A 19,539-nucleotide genomic window follows, 5' to 3' on the forward strand; every position below is an offset into this window, starting at 1 on the left:
GCAAGTTGAAATTAATGTTGTTAATCTGGCCTTGAAACAATTTCTCCTCGATTAGACTATAGAATGCAAGCTAAGATCAGATAACTTGTCCCAAATTTATGTTATAATTCGCTACCAATAGGTTTTTTTTTTTTAAAGATATTTGCTACCAATAGTTAACCTCTTAAAGTATCGGGTATTTGGCTTATTGATTTAAGTAGAGTTCAAATTGTTCTTAAATTTCAAAAAATATTTATATATACACTTAACATTTTAAACCCACAAACTATAATAAGGAAAAAAAGAAATAAATTAAGGTTTCTGGGAGAAAAAATGAAAAAAGAAAGGATGTAAATGAGGCAGAAGGAGACTTGTGACGGTCCTCAAGTAGGAAGATCGTATTTATTCGTGTCCATTTGTATTACGATAGGTTGAGAAATAGTAGTGAACAGGGTTTGCTTCTATCTCCGGTGTCATTTGCTGGGTCAAGGTTTCTCTGCCTCTTAAGTATAAAGCATAATAGACTTGCAAACCCAGCATGATTTTGACATATAAACTGTTGTCTGTTGCCTTTGCTTGTGTCTCAAACTCTTCGCAGAAGTTGGTTCACTTCCATTGTTTTCACATTTTTTCATCCTCTCTTATTCGTTTTATGTTTTTTTAATTTAGGAGACTGGGCATGTAATTTCAACATCATCTTTGTATTCAGTCGCTAAGGAGCTGTCTTTTCCAGTGATTACTAGTAAGCTGGAAAACATTTGGCATCGAATCTTAATTGCTTGCAACTGTCTCTCCCTATTGTTTATTCTGGGCACTTTTATCTCTTCTGCTGATTGAGATATGTCTATAAAGTTATTCTGGTGTGTTCTGATTATACTGATTCCATGCACCAGAAAATTTAGTAAAGCAGATTTGATATTCGTGGATCTTATTGAAAACCCTGTAGGTAAACATAAAAATCTCTATGTTGTATGTCAAGAACCTTCGCATCATTTCACTGCAGCACATCGTTTCTTTGAGATAGGACTCAAGTTCAGTTCATTTCTTTGTCTTGCCCCTGTTTCTTCTTATCTCTTAAGTTGTGATTGAGATCCAAGGGTCTAGAGACTTAACCTTGTGTATCTGGATCACATGCAATGATATGAGTTTCTTTAAAAAAAAAAAAAAAAAAACCCAAGGTTTAACACAAGAAATTGGTTAGCTTCTCAAAAATTTCAGGTAAGGGCGGAGCCAAAATGGCACTCCAAAATTTTTAAAATTTTTTTATATTATATAAAATTTTTAATAGATTTTTTAATAATCTTTTCAAAATAATTTTTTATTTAATAATTAATAGAAATAAAAAATAACAAAAAATATGTCACATGTCTCACTCAGTTTTAAAGTGTTTTTTTTTTCAATTTATATTATTATTTTTATTTATACTTTTTATATCATTTGTTCATATGTTTTAACTTTCTATAGATTTACTTTTCTAATTTTTTATGAACCATCAATCATTTTTTTTTCTTTTTATATGTCATATTCGGGTTTCATCTTCTATTTGTCATGTTCTTTTTTTTTCTGTTATGTGGATTTAATTTTTCATGATTTTAATCTTTAAAAATTAATAAATTAATATGAATTCTTCGTGTTGCATTGTTGTTTAAAATTTGTTAATATATCATTTTTTTAATTAATCCTGATTATATAAGAGGAAATTATCTTGAATATATCTTTTTTTTATATGCTTTACATTTTATATTTAGTTGAAAAGAAATTATATTGAATATATAGTTTTTAAACAATCTTAATTATATAAGAAAAAAGTATTAATCTTATATATCGTATTTAACTATTTATGCTTTATACATTATAGTTTTATATTTAGTATTATAAGTTTAAATAGAAATAAAATAAGAATATTAGATATTGAATGCATTCATTTTTGTTCAAGTTTGATTAAAATATGAGAAGGTTAAAAATAATTGACAAATTCTTTAAAAGAAAAGATGCAAATCGTCCAAATGATTCTCCTACTCTTGAGTCATCAAGCCTTAATACTTTAACTCATGAACAAAAGTAATGTGAATTAAAATGTCTAACACTCAATCTTAAAGAAATAGATATTTTTCAATATATAATTTTTAATTGATGAATTTGAATTTAGAAAATATAGTTGAGCACAACTTTCGTAAAAGATTATTGTAAATATTTTTTTTCTTGATTTACATATTGTATAAAATTATTTTTTATAATTAATCTTTTGATTATTGATTAAATTTAATATATTAATTTGTAAAATTTTTAATCTTTATTTCTCTATTCTGCCTTTTCAACAAAAATTGACCAACTCCATCCTAAAATGTAGGTATAGGGTTCTCTTGTCTCAGCTGTTGTTGATATACTGGTTGAGAATCTTATTTGTAGGGAATTATTCAAACAAAATTTTGAAAGCTTCTCCCATGTCCCAACCAAATTGTAATGCTGGGCTTACGTGGAAGTAGTAGTTTCATTCCTTGCTACTAGTTTTTTTTTTTCCTCTAGTGTTCAATTCTCGGTTGTTGTAGTATCAAGTTTGTACCTATTGATTCATGATTTTTAAAGGTCTTTGCACATGTTGCTCATGGCACATATTTGTACCCAAAGAATGCATGGTTAAATAAAAGTCCACCCGAAATCTTGAAGACTTAAAGTCGGGCTCCACATCAGCCCAATGCGACATTTAAGTTAGATTATTGGAAAAATTTAAAAATTTTTTTTATATTAATATTTTAATAATTTTAAAACTTAAATTTTAATTTAAATAATTTTTTATCAAGTTAAGATAAAAAGGACTTGCCTCGAGTCAACCGGACTTGTGAATTTGATAAATAATTCGATTTACTTGTATGGTATTTTGTGAAAAATTAAGAACAAAGTTTTCATAAATTTATTAGGGAAAGAGAAATTCTCTATGGTTATGGATATGTTAGATCATTGGATGATATAGTTTATTTTCACAGTGAGGGGAAAAAACAGGATAAATATTTTGGCACGTGCTCTCTAGAAAAAAGAAAGCGTTACCGACTTTTAAGATTATTAGCTACGAGGTTTGACAATCTCTTAAGTGAATGTGGAAGGGGGTGGTGGTTCAATTCCTATTTCCATATTGGATCTGTCAGAGGGCAAGTTGTAGTAGGTAGTTAACATGCCATAATTGAGAGGAACATAAAATGCTTAAAAAAAAAAAGAGGGGAACAGGATTTTCACCACAACAAAGAAAAAGGGAAAAAGGTTAAGTGTGATCGGTCCATGTCTTCGCCATTGACCGCAATTACGTGCAACAAATATTACCCATGGAGAATTGATATTGGAGTATTTAATTTAAATGGGAAGTGTGATTTTGGCACATAAAATTAGAGTGATTCAGGTAATGACAGACCAACATGATAAATGGAAAAGGAACAGAACCTTTTCCGTCATGGCCCTTTAAAATGCAAAAGGGATCAAACATAAATATAATATACATGATATATAAATATAAATAAATATATATATATATGTATGTATAAAGAAAAACACTATATATGCTATTTCCAATTTATTTTTGGAGGCGTTGCTTTGTTAAGTTTTTTTAAAAAAAAATTTAAAGAAGCAACCTGTAATCATCTTACTTGATTAGCAGATTTCGCCTGTTCTGACCACCCAAACCCTCCTTACCCTTTTCTTCCTCTCTATCTTGCAGACACTAAGGCAAGACACAGCCCTTTCTCTCTCTCTCGACAAATTGCCTTGTTTCGAACTCCTACGATCTCCGAAACTCCCAATCTTCCAAAACATCTCCATCTCTCTCTCTCTCTCTCTCTCCGTCTTTCTCCAGCTTTCTCAGCTTTGTACAATCACTCTCCCTTTACTCTCTTCTTCTGATCTTCACTGTCTTTCTATAACACTCTTTATCTGTATTCACGACTTCTCGACCGTCTGATGGCTGAGGGCAAGCTCGATCTACCGGACGATCTCCTTTCATCTAAGCCGTCTGATCGCTCCTGGACCTCCAAAGGTGCTTCCTCTCTCATTCATTACTTTCCATTAATTTCCCATGCGGTTTTTCTCTCCTCTATTCGATCGTTTTTTATTGACATTAGAGCAAATGTGAGATTTACGGATTTTATCGATCTGAACTGAAGCGTATCCGAGTAGTCGAACGACTTTAATTTGTGCTATGGGATTCGAACTTTGTTTTTTTTAGGGTTTTAAACTTCTTCAGCTCTTGTTTTATCTTTTTCTCTCTCTTACGCGATTCATTCGATAGTCGGACTCGTTTTCTTTAATTCACTTTGGTTTATACTCTGTCTGATTGTCTTGGAATAATAGTAATTAATGCTTCAGTTTTTTAATTGAATAGATTTTTAGTTGTTACTTATGTTCTTATTGTTTATTTTACTAAAATATATTCTTGATATTAGGTTTTTATCTGTATTTTGGTTTCTTTTGTTGTTGTGCTTTGTGGTTTCCAGAAGGATCTGGTTTTTTTTTTGTGTGGAATTTTTTACTATTGGTAAGTTCATTCCTCCCAATTTCATAATGAATGGACTTTATTTCCGTCCTGAGCAAATGGCTTTGGTTTTGTTTCGTGCTTTTAGGTTGTTTTGCTGCACATCTTGATATGTAGGTTTCTTGAAACTACACGAGATGAGCTACAGCTTAATTTAGGTTTTCTACTCAAACTCCCACTCCTTAACCCCCTTTGCTAAAAGCCCACATGGCATCAGGTTTAAAATGTATTGATTTCCATTTTGGAGTGGATTAGCTAATATAGTTGTTCCTTCTATAGAACAGCAATTCATCTAGTGTCTTTGTTGAGAAATTATTGAACTTATAGCGTTGTTGCTTAATTTTGCAAGTAAAGAGTATATTAGTAGTAGTTGCTAGGAGATCTTAATTTCTGAACCACAATTAATATTTTCTTGACCTTTGATTGTTTGCATTTTGTGGTCTCTGTTGGGGGAGACAGGGTGTGTGTTAGAGGTTTCTCTTGTTGGTTGGCGTACTTTGTGTCAACTGGATTTTACATGTAGAAATTTAACATTCTCATATTCTCTTTTCACTTTTGCACATCTTATAACAGTGGAAGCTTTGGGAGGAAACGACGAAAAACTTGATGATTCGAAAGGTAGCTTTATGTCCGTTGATCTTGCAGTGGTTTTGTTGTCAAATAAGGAGTAACTTGGTCTTAACTATATTGCTTGTTTCTAGCATTTTCTTTTCTCAGGGATATTGCTTGTTTTTAAGTAACACTTGATTTGATTTAATTGTTTGCTGCAGATCAACTGGCATCAGAGAGCAGCATACCTTTATCTCCACAATGGCTCTATGCTAAACCCACCGAGACAAAAATGGTATATAGGTTTCCTGAGTTTTTATTTTTGTATTTATAAGATTGACATGTTTATCAGATTTGCTATGATGCTCCTTCTTGCTCCTTAATCTGCTTGTTGCTTGTTGGTTTTATCTTAGTTTTTAGAAGTTTCATTCTCCTTAATCTGCATGTTGCATGTTGGTTTTATTTTAGTTTTTAGAAGTTTCATACACTTATTCTGTAGTTCTTTTAGGAAAATTCGCAATTGTAAATTTGCTTAATGAACTCATTGGTGGAAAATATGTTGGTGTCCAGTCATGTGGGAGCTTCAACTATATCTTCTCTTTAATTAATTTGCCTCCTCTGCTGTTTAAACAGATCATGCTTTTGCATTGCTCAAGTTGTTAAAGCTTCTCTCTTGATATTATGATGGAGAAACAAAAGCAACATACATTCTACCTAGTACATATGCATATACCTGGCCCTAAGATCCTACATGTACCTGGGATACTCTCCTACACATCAGGTCTTACTAGGTTGCTACTTTTTTTAATAAGACTTGGACCATAAGAGTAGCTTTAAACTAAGAGTTCGGAGTGATCCATAGGGCTATACATTTGCATCTGATGGTGATTCAGTCATTTTAGTATAAACTTTTAGTTTTCCCCTCAGCGTTTCTGTTGCAGGTTAGATGTTATCATGGAGCTTGATTGCTTTTCCTGCTCACAAGTTTGACCCAAACTTGGGTGAGACAGTAATACATGAATATTTTTAGGGATTTGTAATAGTGTATGCAATTGATCCTTGATATACTCCTCTGCATCAAATATTGTTTACCATCCTGGCCACTTGGAACATGCAACTTCTGTAGGGAACATGAATCCATGTGTTCACTTGTTCTTATATTAGTATTTCTTGAAACTTGCTGTATTGAGGCACTTTGATCGCCTTTGGCTTTACTATTTGAAACTTGAAATGTTGATGAGAGTAATGCTGGAAAGTTTAAATATTATCTTTAATTAGTTATTTAAAATGGACAATTTCCCAAAATGTGAGAAGTAGTGTTTGTATTTTTATAAAAAAGCCACTTGGAGGATGCCGGATTCCCTTTGCCAAATGTTATACTGCATTGCATGCTTCCCTCACTATTCTGACATGTATCACAGGATACACGTGTTCCAACTTCTATGTCTACTGGAAACTTCAGTGATCCCAACCAGAAGGAGGGCTGGCGCTTGGATGGATCTGAGGAAAAAAAAGATTGGAGGAGGGTTGTGACTGAGAGTGAAAGCAGCCGCCGCTGGCGTGAAGAGGAAAGAGAAACTGGCTTACTCAGTGGTAGGAGAGATCGCAGGAAAGGAGAGCGTCGTGTTGACACTGCTTCAATGAGGGAAACAACTGAAAGTAGATCTTTGTCATCCTCTGATCGGTGGCATGATGGTAACAGCCGCAATCCCGGGCATGAATCTCGCCGTGATAGCAAATGGTCGTCTAGGTGGGGTCCCGAAGACAAAGAGAAGGAATCCCGCTCTGAGAAGAGGACGGATGCTGAAAAGGAGAAGGAAGATACTCACAATGACAATCAGTCATTTGTTGGTAGTAACCGTTCAGTTTCTGAGCGTGACACAGATTCTCGTGATAAATGGAGGCCACGCCATAGAATGGAGGTGCATTCAAGTGGATCAACTTCCTCTCGTGCTGCACCTGGATTTGGACCTGAGAAAGGAAGGGTGGAGAATCATAATCCTGGTTTTACCATTGGACGGGGAAGGTCAGCTGGTATCGGAAGGTCTTCATCTGCAAGCACCATCGGTGCCATTTACTCATTTAGAAGTGAAACTGTCCCTGGAAAACCAAACCTTTTAGCTGATACTTTTCGCTATCCTAGAGGGAAGCTGCTTGACATTTATCGCAGACAAAAGCTTGATCCATCTTTTGCTGCCATGCCTGATGGGAAGGAAGAATCACCTCCTTTAACTCAAGTGGGCATTGTTGAACCATTGGCTTTTGTTGCACCTGATGCTGAAGAGGAGGTAACTAATTTTTTTTGTGATTAGTTTACCTGTCATATAGTGATTTGTTACCTCTAATTCTTTCCTCTCTCTGGTAATTGATTAGATTGTTTTTGTAACACTAACAGGCTATCCTTGGTGATATATGGAAGGGTAAGGTCACCAGCAGTGGTGTAGTGTACAATTCCTGTAGACAGGGGAGGTCAAATGAAAATGTGTCAGGTACAACTATAGACTTTGATCTTACCTCAATTCTTGTATGCTTGATGGCTTATCTGACTCTTTCATTTACTTGGCTAGAAGTTGGAGATGTAGAATCCTCTGAGGAGAAACAGGGTATCCTCAGCCAAAAACTCAGTGGAGCAACTGTCGATCCCTTGCAAGAAGCTGCAAGTACTGATGCACATCGAGCTCATGTGGTAGCTGGTAAGCAATAATTTGTCTATTACTTGGAAAGGGAAAGATAATTGGAAATATGGTACTGCAACCATTTAGATGCAGGAAGGAAACTGAATATTTTTTTTTTTTTCAGGAAAAGGAGTCACTCATGAAGAAGTGGATAGAATTTCTTCCAGCCCTCGTCCACCAAATTCAGATGGATTTGTACCAACAATCCCTAAAACTAATGGCATTTGCAGTGCCATGGAGGTTGGTTCTACTCACCATAACATTAGTGAAAATTGGCAGATGGACTTTGCTTCTTCTGGCCATCCTCAATTTGAAGGCAATGAGTCAACCCCTTCTTCTGACATCAAATTGAATCTTCCTGGTGATTCAAGTTCTTTATTTCATGTGGCCTTCGAGCAAAATCAGAGTAGTGATGGGCAGCTAATGGAGAGTAACAGTAAGGCAAAGAGTGTGGGAGGGGGAACTTCTCTTGAGGAGTTTACTTTGTTTTACGTTGATCCTCAGGGGAATACACAGGGTCCGTTCCTTGGGGCTGACATCATAATGTGGTTTGAACAGGGTTTCTTTGGGCTTGACTTGCTAGTACGTCTGGCAGATTCTCCTGAGGGAACACCTTTTCAAGAATTGGGTGATGTCATGCCACAGCTGAAAGCCAAAGATGGACATGGCAGTGTTATTGATTTGAATAAACTAGAAGAGTCTGGGGCTTTTGGAGTAAATTTGGAGGCTAGTTTACCTGCTTCTGCTCCAGTCAGCAACATTCCAGCTTCATCCATAGAAAATGACCTGCACCACTCAGTGTCTGAGGTTAACAGCCTCTCATTTCAGCATGTTCAGTCAAGAATATCTGAGCCTGAGGCTCCACTGCAAATGCCACATTCTGAGGGTCAAAATTTTGAAGATTTTGTTGCACAAGATGAAGGTCTGTTTATTTATACTTATTCTGTGTGTTTGAACTGTATTACCCAATAGTTTCAATTCTTCTGTATATTCTATGCTGATGATTAAATGTTTCTTTCCAGAAATTGTATTCCCAGGAAGATCAGATAATTCTGGCAATCCTGTTGCAAAATCTTCTGGCCATGTTCACGATCCTTTGGCAAATTCTAGTAACCACCTGTCTCTTCCCATTGAGTTAACAGAAACTTGTATGCCAAATCAAAATAATAGTAAGTTGCATCATTTTGGCTTATTGTGGTCTGAGCTTGAAAGTGCTCAATCAAGGAACAACCAGTCTTCCAATGGCATTGGGAGGGCTGCTTCATATGGTCCTGCGGCTGATCCAGCTGTTGCTGGAGGAGAGTCATGGTCTGATGTTTATAGGAAAAGTGTACTTCCTGACAATAACTTGTATCAAGATGTTTTGGCTGCTCGCCATATGTTGCATGTGGAACAAGAATCAAACCATTTTGATTTAGCAGAGCAACTTATGTCTCAACAAGCTCAGAAACAGCAATTCCAACAGCTGAATATGTTGTCTCCTCATGCACGCCTTAATGAATCAGTTCTGGAACATGTGCCAAGTCAGAATCAGAATTTGGTTCGCCAGCGGCAATTGTCCAACCATTCTGCGCCAGATATGGAACACCTTTTAGCTCTAGAGATGCAACAACAGCGGCAGCTTCAGCTCCAGCAGTATCAATTGCAGCAACAGCTACAGTTCCATCAGCAGCAAAAGCTTTTACAGGAGCGACAACAGTCTCAAGTTCAACAAGTTCTTCTTGAGCAACTGTTGCATGGTCAAGTGCCTGACCCTGGCCTTGGGCAGTCATATTTGGATCCTATCCTATCCAAAAATGTTCTTGATCAGATTTTATTGGAGCAGCAGCTTATACATGAGCTGCAACATCAGTCACATAATCATCAAAGGCATGTTCCATCGATAGAGCAGCTTGTTCAAGCAAAATTTGGTCAAGCACCACAAGAAGAGCCTCAAAGAGACCTATTTGAATTAATTTCACAGGCACAGCATGGACAATTGCAGTCTTTGGAGCATCAGCTTCTTCAAAAAGAGCAGCTGCAGAGGCAGCTCTCAATGGGATTGAGACAGCATAATGAACAAAGGGATCTAGACTCCATATGGCCAGCTGATCGGACCAATCAGCTTCTCAGGAGCCATGCTGGTATTAACCAAGTTCATTCTTCAGGCTTTAGCCCCTTAGACTTTTATCAACAACAGCAAAGGCCTATCCATGAGGAGCCGCTAAGTCACCTAGAGCGCAATCTTTCGTTAAGGGATCAGCTTAATCAAGTGCGTTTTGAGCCTTCCTCATTGCAATTTGAACGATCAATGTCTTTGCCTGCTGGTGCTTCAGGGGTTAATATGGATGTAGTAAATGCTATGGCTCGTGCGAAAGGTTTAGATGTGCTGGAGCCAAGCACACATATACAATCTACTGGTCAAGCTGTAACATTTTCTTCTGGCATCCACCCCCATAATCCGCACCACTCTTTAGTCCCTGATCAGGGTCATGTTTCCCAATTGGATGCAAACGAGGGCCGCTGGTCTGAGAGCAATGGACAGCTGGGAAATGACTGGTTGGAATCTCAAATTCAGAAATTGTGTATCAATTCTGAACGGCAGAAAAGGGATTTAGAAGTGAAAATGACTTCTGAGAATCCTGGTTTATGGATGTCTGATGGGCTCAACGAGGACAAGTCCAGGCAATTGTTGATGGAATTGCTGCATCAGAAATCTGGCCATCACCCTGAGTCATTAGATAGGGCCTCATCTGGCATCTATACAGGATCAAGTTCTTTGGATCACCCATTTGGTGTTCTAGCAGAGCAAGAGGCAGGTCTAAACAAGTCATTTATGGTAGGTTCTTATGGTTCAAGCTCATCTGAACCATCACATATTTCTTTAGCTGATAAGCAGGCTGGCAGTTTAGAAAGCAATGAAAGGCTGCCATTTAGGGCTGAATCTGGAGCATTTTCTGAGGGACAGCCCTTCCTGTCACGTATTGGTGAGAATACTCAAGCAATTTATAGAGGTGCTAACATGACTGGTTTGTTAACTGCGGCCAAAGAGTTGCCAGATCTTGAGTGCAGAAACTATGGATCTAAAAGTGATGCGCTGACAATGGGCTCAATGTTTGAGGGTCAAGATGGCAAGGCCAAGCCAGGAAGGTTGGCTTCTGCGGAAAAAGGGGAGATTCCAATTAATGCTCTTAGCAGACATTCATCACTTGGTGTTTCTGGTAAATTTGGTGATATATATATCTGATATGTGCTCTCGTTTTTGGAAAGAAAAAGAAATCTGACTTAAGAGTCTTATTTTGAAATTCTCATAGGTGGAAATGCTGGCTTTTACGGTGACCAAATTGGATCATGCAATTTATTTTCAGAAGATATAGCCAAAGACTGGTTAGTTTCATTTCAATGAGGGTTTTTTTCTTTTTTAAATTTCCATGCTACCTTCAGTAAACAGGATACTGTTGAAGAGCTATATGTTAAAGCCTGGATGGCCATGAAAGGAGGAGTTATGAATATGCATTTTTCATACATTTGCACTCAGTTTAGACCTAAACTTAGAAAGTCTGCATCTTGGGTTATCTGGTTACCCCAACTTATCAACCCTGTCGCTGTCTTGTCTGGTTGTCCTGGATGAAGTGAGGTGCATAACCATGCTTTTGAGACACACTAACTGTCTGGTTGCACAGCTATGTAATTAAACTATTGAATTGGGAGAAAATAGAGTTAAGTCTCCTTGCTTGGAAAAACTATTTCATCATATTTCAACCACTTTGTTTTCCCTCTTTTTCTTGTTTTGCCTTACCAAGTAACCTCAACTTTGAATGCAAAAAGATTGTCTTTCTTATACTGCTATAGTTTTGCTATCAACCTGTTGGAAACTTGCAGGTGCCAATGGGAATGATGACCCTCTAGTTTATGCATTGTTGCAGCAGTAGGTTGTCTTTTCTTTTGTGACAAATGCATCATACTTATGCTTTGCTCATTGTGGCCTCTTGACAGTGTGCAAGTCCCAGCGAAAGCTCAAGACAACATGTTGTTGAGGCATATACCTGTCTCTCGTACTTCATCATCTCAGGAAGGATTGTCCGATCTTGTCTCCAATCCGGGTAGCAGGGGAAAAAATTCTTTAAGCAGCAATGAGGGTAATACTAGCATCTCAATACCTTATTTTTCTTTGGAAACTTTTTGTGTGAGAAACACTGGGGGAAAGATGGGTATTAGTAAAATCACTTTTGAGGAGCATGAATTGTTTCATCCTGTAACACCTTTACAGGCTACTGTCTTGATGGAATCTGTGTTCATTATGGAACAGTTCATATTTGCCCTTTTACTCTACACGCTTAAAAGTAATGCTTTTAATATTGTGATAATCACAGGAGGGAAGCGAGATTTTGAAGGACATGTGGCTAACCATTTGGACATTGCGGCATCGGCCAAGAAGGAGATGCGCTTCCGACGTACCTCGTCATACGGTGATGGTGATGTCTCTGAGGCATCATTTATTGACATGTTGAAAAGTAATGCAAAGAAGAATGCTACGGCAGAAGTCCATGGAACAGCGGGCCCAGAGTCTTCAGATGGGACCCAAGGGGGCAGGGGCGGCAAAAAGAAAGGGAAGAAAGGGAGGCAGATTGATCCTGCACTCCTGGGTTTTAAAGTCACAAGCAATCGCATTATGATGGGTGAGATACAACGTATAGATGATTAGATCGTGTCTTCTGTAATTTCTGTATGATATTTTCCCGTCCCTTGTAAGCTATAGCTGTATAGGGTGATAAAAATTCTTTGATTTTTTTTTTTCTTTTTCTTACTCTGTTGAAAATGAGAGTACAGAGTGCCTGGTTAAGGACGAGTACAGCGAGTCAATGACAAGATACAGATTTGTACAGACTAACAAATGTTACAAGGAAAGCACGCATATTTAAAGTTGGCTTCAATAAATGTTGTGCATCCATTCTCAAAACCTTGTTTCAAATTTCATTTCTTATGGACATCTCACGCTAAAATAGAGAGCTTGGTAATGTTTTCAAACAAGTTGGTTGAATAGACGTGTTTTGGTTTCCACAATGAAAGATGAGTTTATAGTTTTCTCAGAGATCGAAAGCTAATAGCAGTTATGAATGTAAAACTATTGGACTGGATTCAATCATCAACTTATACAATAGACTTAATATTGTAGCCCTAAACATATACTAGTAAGGATAAAAGATAGGCGTACATGAGAAAAATACATTAACGGGACAAGATAAAAGATTTGCCTAAGGAAGCCACTGACCTTGAAAGAGTTGCATAAGTGTTCTACCCATGATCCATTCTACCTCAGACGATGATAAAGGTACCTGACTGGCAATACGAGATACTGCTTCTTTTGCTCCTTTATAACCGCATTCGGGAACTACAAATGGGAAATCACTGCAATAGTATATTCAAAACATTATACTTTCCTCCGTTGTCATATGTACCCTATTTCAGTAAACTCACCCCCACTCTGGCCTCCTTTGGAAAATCAAACTTTTGGTTGAAACCTGGAAGAGTAAAAGACAATGCTAGACTGAAAGTTACCTGCCCCACATGACACGGTTTGCTCCAAAGCTTGAGACAACTTCAGAGAGAATTGGAACTAAATCTTGGTATGGGAATGGCATTCTTGACACCCTGAATAGTGCACTGATTTTGACATAGACCTGCCCAATTAAAGTTACATCTTAATAACTAATTGTATATCAGATTCTAATTTAGTTCTACCAAAAACACAAATGCAGATAATAATAAAATAAATGTCCGAATTACAAGCTTAATGTAAGAAGCATGAACTAGAGGAGCTAAACGGTGCATACTTCTTTAATAAAATTCGACTTTTTCATTTTGCTACTATTCTAGGGGAAAATGAGCCAGGGAACTGCTTCTCAATTGGATATTGAGGAAATTTAATGATCTTCACCAGAAGTTCTGAACAGCCATTACCTCTTCATAATGATGGCAATAGCGAAAAAGAAAATAAGAAGGAATATCACTGCGAATTGAGTGAAGATTGAAGGTTGTATATAAGTTTATATACCTGTGAGAATCTGGATAGCTTTAAGAGGTCAGAGAAAGCAAGCTTTTCCTCATCATTTCTGCAAAGTAAGACAAAAGAACAATTAACATCACTTATCTTTACCCAGCTAAAGGTTGAAATATTTCTCCCTAAAAGGACCAGTTACAAGGACCTACGTTGGTGGTTTGCAGAAAGCTAAATGATCGAGCAATACAACTGTTGAAGGAAATTCCGTGCATAGTTCCTTAATCTCTTTAATATGAAGATTCAGACCCTGAAAAAGTTCATTTCATGAAGATGATATCATCCCAATCAGCGAAACATATATTCAGACTTCAGAATAGCACTTTTGCCATTGTAATAAAGTAGATTATGGAATTATTAATTAGTAATAATAACAATGTAGAATAATCCTCCCTTCAGAAAGAAAAGATCATGTAGGGGAGAACTACAATACCTTCATGCACATGAAACCCACTGGCACCCCAAGCTCTCCTGCTCTACAAAACATTGCCTTTCCAACTTCGTTTGTCATCTGGATTATAATTAAGCATGATATTTAACAAGGATAATAGTATATGCTAGTCCTTTCCCTCCTACACTGCATATCAAAGAAATAACAACCCACCACTTGACATGAATACCTTGAAGAAATATGTGATTCACATAGGAAGTTTAAATCTGTACTTTATGATAAGATATTTCTTTCATATGGCCAGTCTTCCTAGAAATTTCCTCTCCAAGTGTAACCGCCATTGAACATATATTTTAGGTGAACTTTTCCCAAAATTCTCAGTAAAGACTTTAAAAAAGGGTTTTGATGTAAAAAAAAAAAGTCATCAGTTAATTCAGTGTATGCTCTGTGTAGAGGGTTCTTGTGGTAAGGAGAGTTACTGTTACAAATAAATAAAAAGGATGTGTTGGAGGTGGCGGAGAGAAAGATTGAAGCAGTTCTTGAAGTATCGAGTGCTGTGTTAGGTTGTGATAAACACAGTGGAGAGAATAGGTAAGCGGCAAAGTAAGAGAGAATAGAGCAGGAAATGCTTAAGTTAAAGAGAATCCAGAAGAGAATATTTAGAGAGAAAGAGAGCAAAATGTGAAAATCTATTTGCCTCTACCTAAGAAATCTTATTCTTGAATGAATTGTCAAAACTCTAGATATAAGAATAGAAAGAACCAGATACTCAAGAACAGATTTTAATGAGTATAATGAGTAAAGTTTACTAAAAAGAGTTTAATGTACATAGGTAACAGATTTAGAAATAGACTTTTCTACCTGATGATCATTAATATTGTAATGAAAATTATTCTTGAGTAAAAGAGAAAAAGTCAAAGAAAGTCAGAAAAACATTTGCATTTCCAGAAAAAAGTTAAAAAGACCTCATACCTATCTCCATATCTAAGTCATCAAGTCAAGCTCTTCGGAATATTTTAAAGATGAAAGTAACTCATAAACTTTACCACTTTTTTCAGGTTACATCAATATTGTTTGCGTGATATAACTGATTTACTCAGTTTGGTTCTCATTAGTATTTGTATAGCGTCATGCTTGTTGTAAAATAACTTTTACAGTTTTCATAAATTAATAACTAAAATCAAACATCTAGACTCATTTTCTTCAATGAATTAATAGGCCACAGGAACAACAATCGTACTTATCAATTTAATGTAAATGAAAAAGGCTAGAACAAGACATCCTGGCTCCATCTTAGATGCAGAACCAGTTACTCCAATTAAAACCAGATATATGGATTGAGCGTTAAGGATCATCATGTGGATTAATACAGAGACAACATCTTGCCTAATAGAAGTAAAAGATCCATATCAAGATTAATACCTGTTGGCCAGAAGGCCATAGATATGGATTAAAGCGAACAGCACGATAACCATCCTGGCATGAAAAATTAAATTCTAAGAAATGGGTCTTCCAAGAAAATATCCTATTCTGATAACAGAAAATAATCAAAACCTTCAAAATGAGATCTTCAAGCTGCTTAACCCCAGTTCCATCTTCTGCAGGATTTGCAAGGCAGCAACCGACAAATTTGGTGGGGTGTTTCTTTAGGACACTATCCAATGATAATGTTGGTATTAGGCAATGCTTTCCTGATTTGTGTAAGCAATTAGGTAGTATGAAAATATTGTCAAATACATGAACCTTTGATGACAATTGGAATGTAAGCGCTAGTTCTTAAAAGGAACATGGCTCAAAAGTGTAACCAAATGCTAAATTCTCAATCATCAGTCTTCAACCTTCTGTCCTAGCGAATTTCTAGTAGGAACATATAAGCAACGCCTCTAAGAGGTCAAGCACTAATTTATCAATGCAGCTATTGTCACCTATAATAGTTGTATAACTCATGTCCAGCACTCTTGTGTTTTTATTTATTTCAACCACTACTTTCATGTGGCTTTATAGCTTCACAACAGGTAAAAGCAGGGTGAATAAAACATTAAAAGCAATTATCATAAGTGAGTAAATGCGTATTTATTGTCATTTCTCAGCAGACCTCGTGACCAGTGAATGATCAAACTTGTGATTTATGGGCTGGACAATGAGTGCCCCATCCACACTGGCTTCTTCCATACACTGCAGGGAGAAATGAATGAAGGATATTTTATCAGCGGGTTGTTGCCCGGAAAAGAAATACCTAGTAAGCAAAAGCATAGAGGCTGATAAAAAGACAGTTTTTCACTTCTTACCTGGAGCAAGAAATCTAAATGTCCAGGCAAAGTGGGTTCTTGCCCAGGAAAGAAAGGATACATATCAGCAGCCTGTACACAAAGAAAGGCGTTCTTTCTTATAGTTAGCCATCATCTATAATTAGTTTCTTGAACCCAGAAGAACAACTTTTAGTGCGACTATGTGCAAAGCAAAACTGCCAAATGCGGGAAGGAAGAGAACTGAGTTAACCTCTTGAGGAGATGCCCATATGTGCAAATGTGAATCGATGGTCTTGGCTTTAGAAGAATTTCGATTGGTTTCTGCTTCAGTGGATGCCATTTTTGCTGCAGACAGTTTGAATTGTGGTTTCCTAGAGAAGGCTAGGGGCAAAGGAGGTTGTCGAGCGTGGCAGCACTGACCCAAGATGGAACCCGAAATAAGAGGCTTCAGTATCAGTAACCTCACTACCATCGCCGATAATGGGTAGTAAAGTAAATTCAGAGACCACTAGACTTAAAAATACCATAGCATTCTCTGGCATACGGATAATATAAAAAAAAAAAAACCTTTAAACTTTATAAAAAAAATGGAAACAGGCTCCCTATCCTAGTTGTATTATATTAATAATGTTAAATTTCGTACATAATAAATTATACTTATCAAAGATTTTATCGTAGTTAAAATTTAGAATATAAAAATATATTTGATTTTTGATTTATGATTTGGATATTAGAAATAATATTAAGAGTCTATTTGACCTGATTTTTTTTAACTTAAAAACTATTATGAAGCTCTTATAAAAAATAATAACTTTTAAAATTAAGCTAAAATTATTTGATAAATTTCTTTTTATAAGTTCTTTTTTATAAGTTATAATTTTGGTTAAAATTATCATAAAAGGTATTTCTTTTTTTTAGAAGATAATATTGTCATTATTTTTAACAGATGAGGATATTTTTGAAATAAAAATAAAAATTCTCTTGTATTTTTAAAAGAATAGAAGAAAAAGCTCCTCATAGGAGCTTTTCCTAAAACTCTTTTTTTTTTTAAAAAAAAAAAGGTTACTTTTTTTTAAGAGTTTTTCAAAATTTATGTTTAACTTGACTTTTGCTTTTAAGAGATAGATAAGCTGAAAAAAAACCAGGCCAAACAAGTACTAATTAGATTGAACTTTATGTCAAAGTGAAATTGACTTGAACTTTATGAGTACAAAAGAAAAATTAACAAGAAATAAAAGTAAATACAACCCAAAATCATAAAGACATTCAAATTAGGGATATTGAAAGTCAAGAACTGCAAAACCCATACAATATTATGAAATTATCTAATCACAATGAAAAATTATATAATAATATGTGAGACCTTGACCTTTATAGACTCATAATTAGTAATATACGCGATATCCCTAATTAGGAATAATTTCGTCATTTTCTTAGTGAGCTCATAAAAGTAAGATTTTAAACAATATTATAGCCTAACTAAGCCTAAGACATAAATGAATGATGAAAATATGGGTAAAATGACAAGAAAACAAAAATTTTGATGATTTTCACAACAAGGGCAAAATGGTCATTTTTCACATCGAAGTTAGAATTTTTAAGTTTTCATGAACCTGAGCATTTCTAGACCATTATGGACCTTGTCCCAATGTCAAAAGAGTAAAAAGATTACATAAACGATTGGAGGAGAAGAAGCTAATTTGTGGAGGGGCATTTTGGTAATTTAAGTGGAGTGGATAAACTTGGGCTATAAATATCTCTTTCTTCCAGCAGCTTCTACATTCTCCAGCAGCTTTTCTTCTTCTTCTTCTCTTTCACGTTGCTTCCTAACCTCCATAAAAGCTTGATAAGAAAGCTCCACAACCTTCCTTAAATAGCTCCAAATTTCGTACTTTTGGTGCACCCTTTCCATAAACCCTTGTGCTCTTCCACTCTCTCTCCTTAAAACCCTTGAAAAGTCTTATTTTCATACTCTCTCACTAGTTAGGTGTTTTAGAGAGAAAAAGAGGAAGCTTTAAAAATAGCTTGAAAGTTTTGGAAAGAATTTCAAATACAAGCTACCAAGGTGAGTAGTATACTAAATTTGAGATTTGGTGTTGAGAATGATTAGTGTTTAGATTTGTAGGTGAATTGGTAGTTGGGATGTTCATTCATTTTAAAGTGATAAAGGTAGAGAAGAATAGATAGCCATTTAAATGACCATTGTAAGTTAGCTAAGAGAAAGCTTTTGGGCTTTATAAGTATGTGAATTGACATATTAGTGATGCTAATGTGATGATAGGTTCTAACGAAGTCTCACAACCCCAATTGGACCATTAGGGAGGTTAGAGTCGGTTAAAGGCTCAACAAATACCAGTGAGTGGACTTGCATTTCAAATTTTGTTTTAGGAATGTGAATGCAATTGTGCAAACATTGGAAAGATTTTATCTAGTTTTCCTTTGAAAATGTACCTTGGGAACAAGCCTTTGGTGAAGTGATTTTATATTGTGAAAATGTGCTATACAATGGTTTATGTGTTATCACAATATGATAATATGCATAATATGATTTGGGTTCTTCTTTGTATGTTGATGTGGACCCGGCTATATGTGAGTAGGAGTGTACATAAGCCGATGATGACCCGGCTATGTGCGAGTGGGAGTGCACATAAGCCGATGATGACCCAGCCATATGCTAGTGGGGAGTGCGCATGAGCTGATGACGATGGGAGAGTGTGCATGATGATGAATATACATATACATGTATAGATATGTGTGTTATAGAAAGTTCATGAATATGTAAATGGTTGAAATGCATGTGAAATTTGACATGTTGAACTTTGAGAAATTATATGAGTTTCATGTTGTGTTGGTCATGTGAACAGGGTGGCCTTTGCTTGAGGGAATGAGGAATTTTTGCTGGTACCCTGTTTCTCGCTGAATCTCGTTACAGCGAGAAACCCTCGGGTTTGTGCTGGCCGGAATCTCACTGTAGCGAGAATGTTACTGTAGCTTCTCGCTGCAACTAGAAACTTTTTGTTCTGAGATCAAAAATTTCGCTGCAGCGAGATTCAATCTCGTTGCAGTGAAAAACTTTCTGTTTTGCTCCTCATTTGGTTCGGTTGCTTTCCTATTTTCCATTTCTTTGGTACCATAGTTGAGCA

At 36.1% G+C, this 19,539-nt stretch overlaps 2 protein-coding genes across 3 annotated transcripts; one reads left to right on the forward strand and one right to left on the reverse strand.

The window, feature by feature from the left end:
* The first annotated feature begins 3,585 nt into the window (after positions 1–3,585).
* On the forward strand, positions 3,586–12,658 carry LOC18608919 (uncharacterized). 2 transcript variants are annotated; one of them, XM_018115612.2, is made up of 11 exons: positions 3,586–4,000; positions 5,069–5,113; positions 5,266–5,339; positions 6,466–7,332; positions 7,440–7,533; positions 7,612–7,737; positions 7,844–8,641; positions 8,742–10,919; positions 11,013–11,085; positions 11,695–11,837; positions 12,072–12,658. In XM_018115612.2, exons 1-11 carry the CDS (start codon positions 3,925–3,927, stop codon positions 12,401–12,403), a joined length of 4,806 nt encoding a protein of 1,601 aa, XP_017971101.1. In that variant the 5' UTR covers positions 3,586–3,924; the 3' UTR covers positions 12,404–12,658. The 2 variants fall into 2 exon arrangements, with proteins under 2 accessions (XP_017971101.1, XP_017971102.1); XM_018115613.2 differs by having other exon boundaries at positions 7,615–7,737.
* A 151-nt stretch (positions 12,659–12,809) lies between these two features.
* Positions 12,810–16,918, reverse strand: LOC18608920 (catalytic/ hydrolase). Its single transcript, XM_007043834.3, has 10 exons — positions 16,647–16,918; positions 16,436–16,507; positions 16,243–16,322; positions 15,702–15,801; positions 15,570–15,623; positions 14,190–14,267; positions 13,909–14,006; positions 13,754–13,811; positions 13,258–13,379; positions 12,810–13,107 (listed from the first exon to the last, which is right to left on the reverse strand). The coding sequence occupies exons 1-10, from the start codon at positions 16,866–16,868 to the stop codon at positions 12,954–12,956; spliced, it is 1,038 nt and encodes a 345-aa protein (XP_007043896.1). The 5' UTR covers positions 16,869–16,918; the 3' UTR covers positions 12,810–12,953.
* Positions 16,919–19,539: the final 2,621 nt, after the last annotated feature.

Source organism: Theobroma cacao, chromosome 2 (genome assembly GCF_053813885.1).
Source record: "Theobroma cacao isolate CCN51 chromosome 2, ASM5381388v1, whole genome shotgun sequence".
Lineage (NCBI taxonomy): Eukaryota > Viridiplantae > Streptophyta > Magnoliopsida > Malvales > Malvaceae > Theobroma > Theobroma cacao.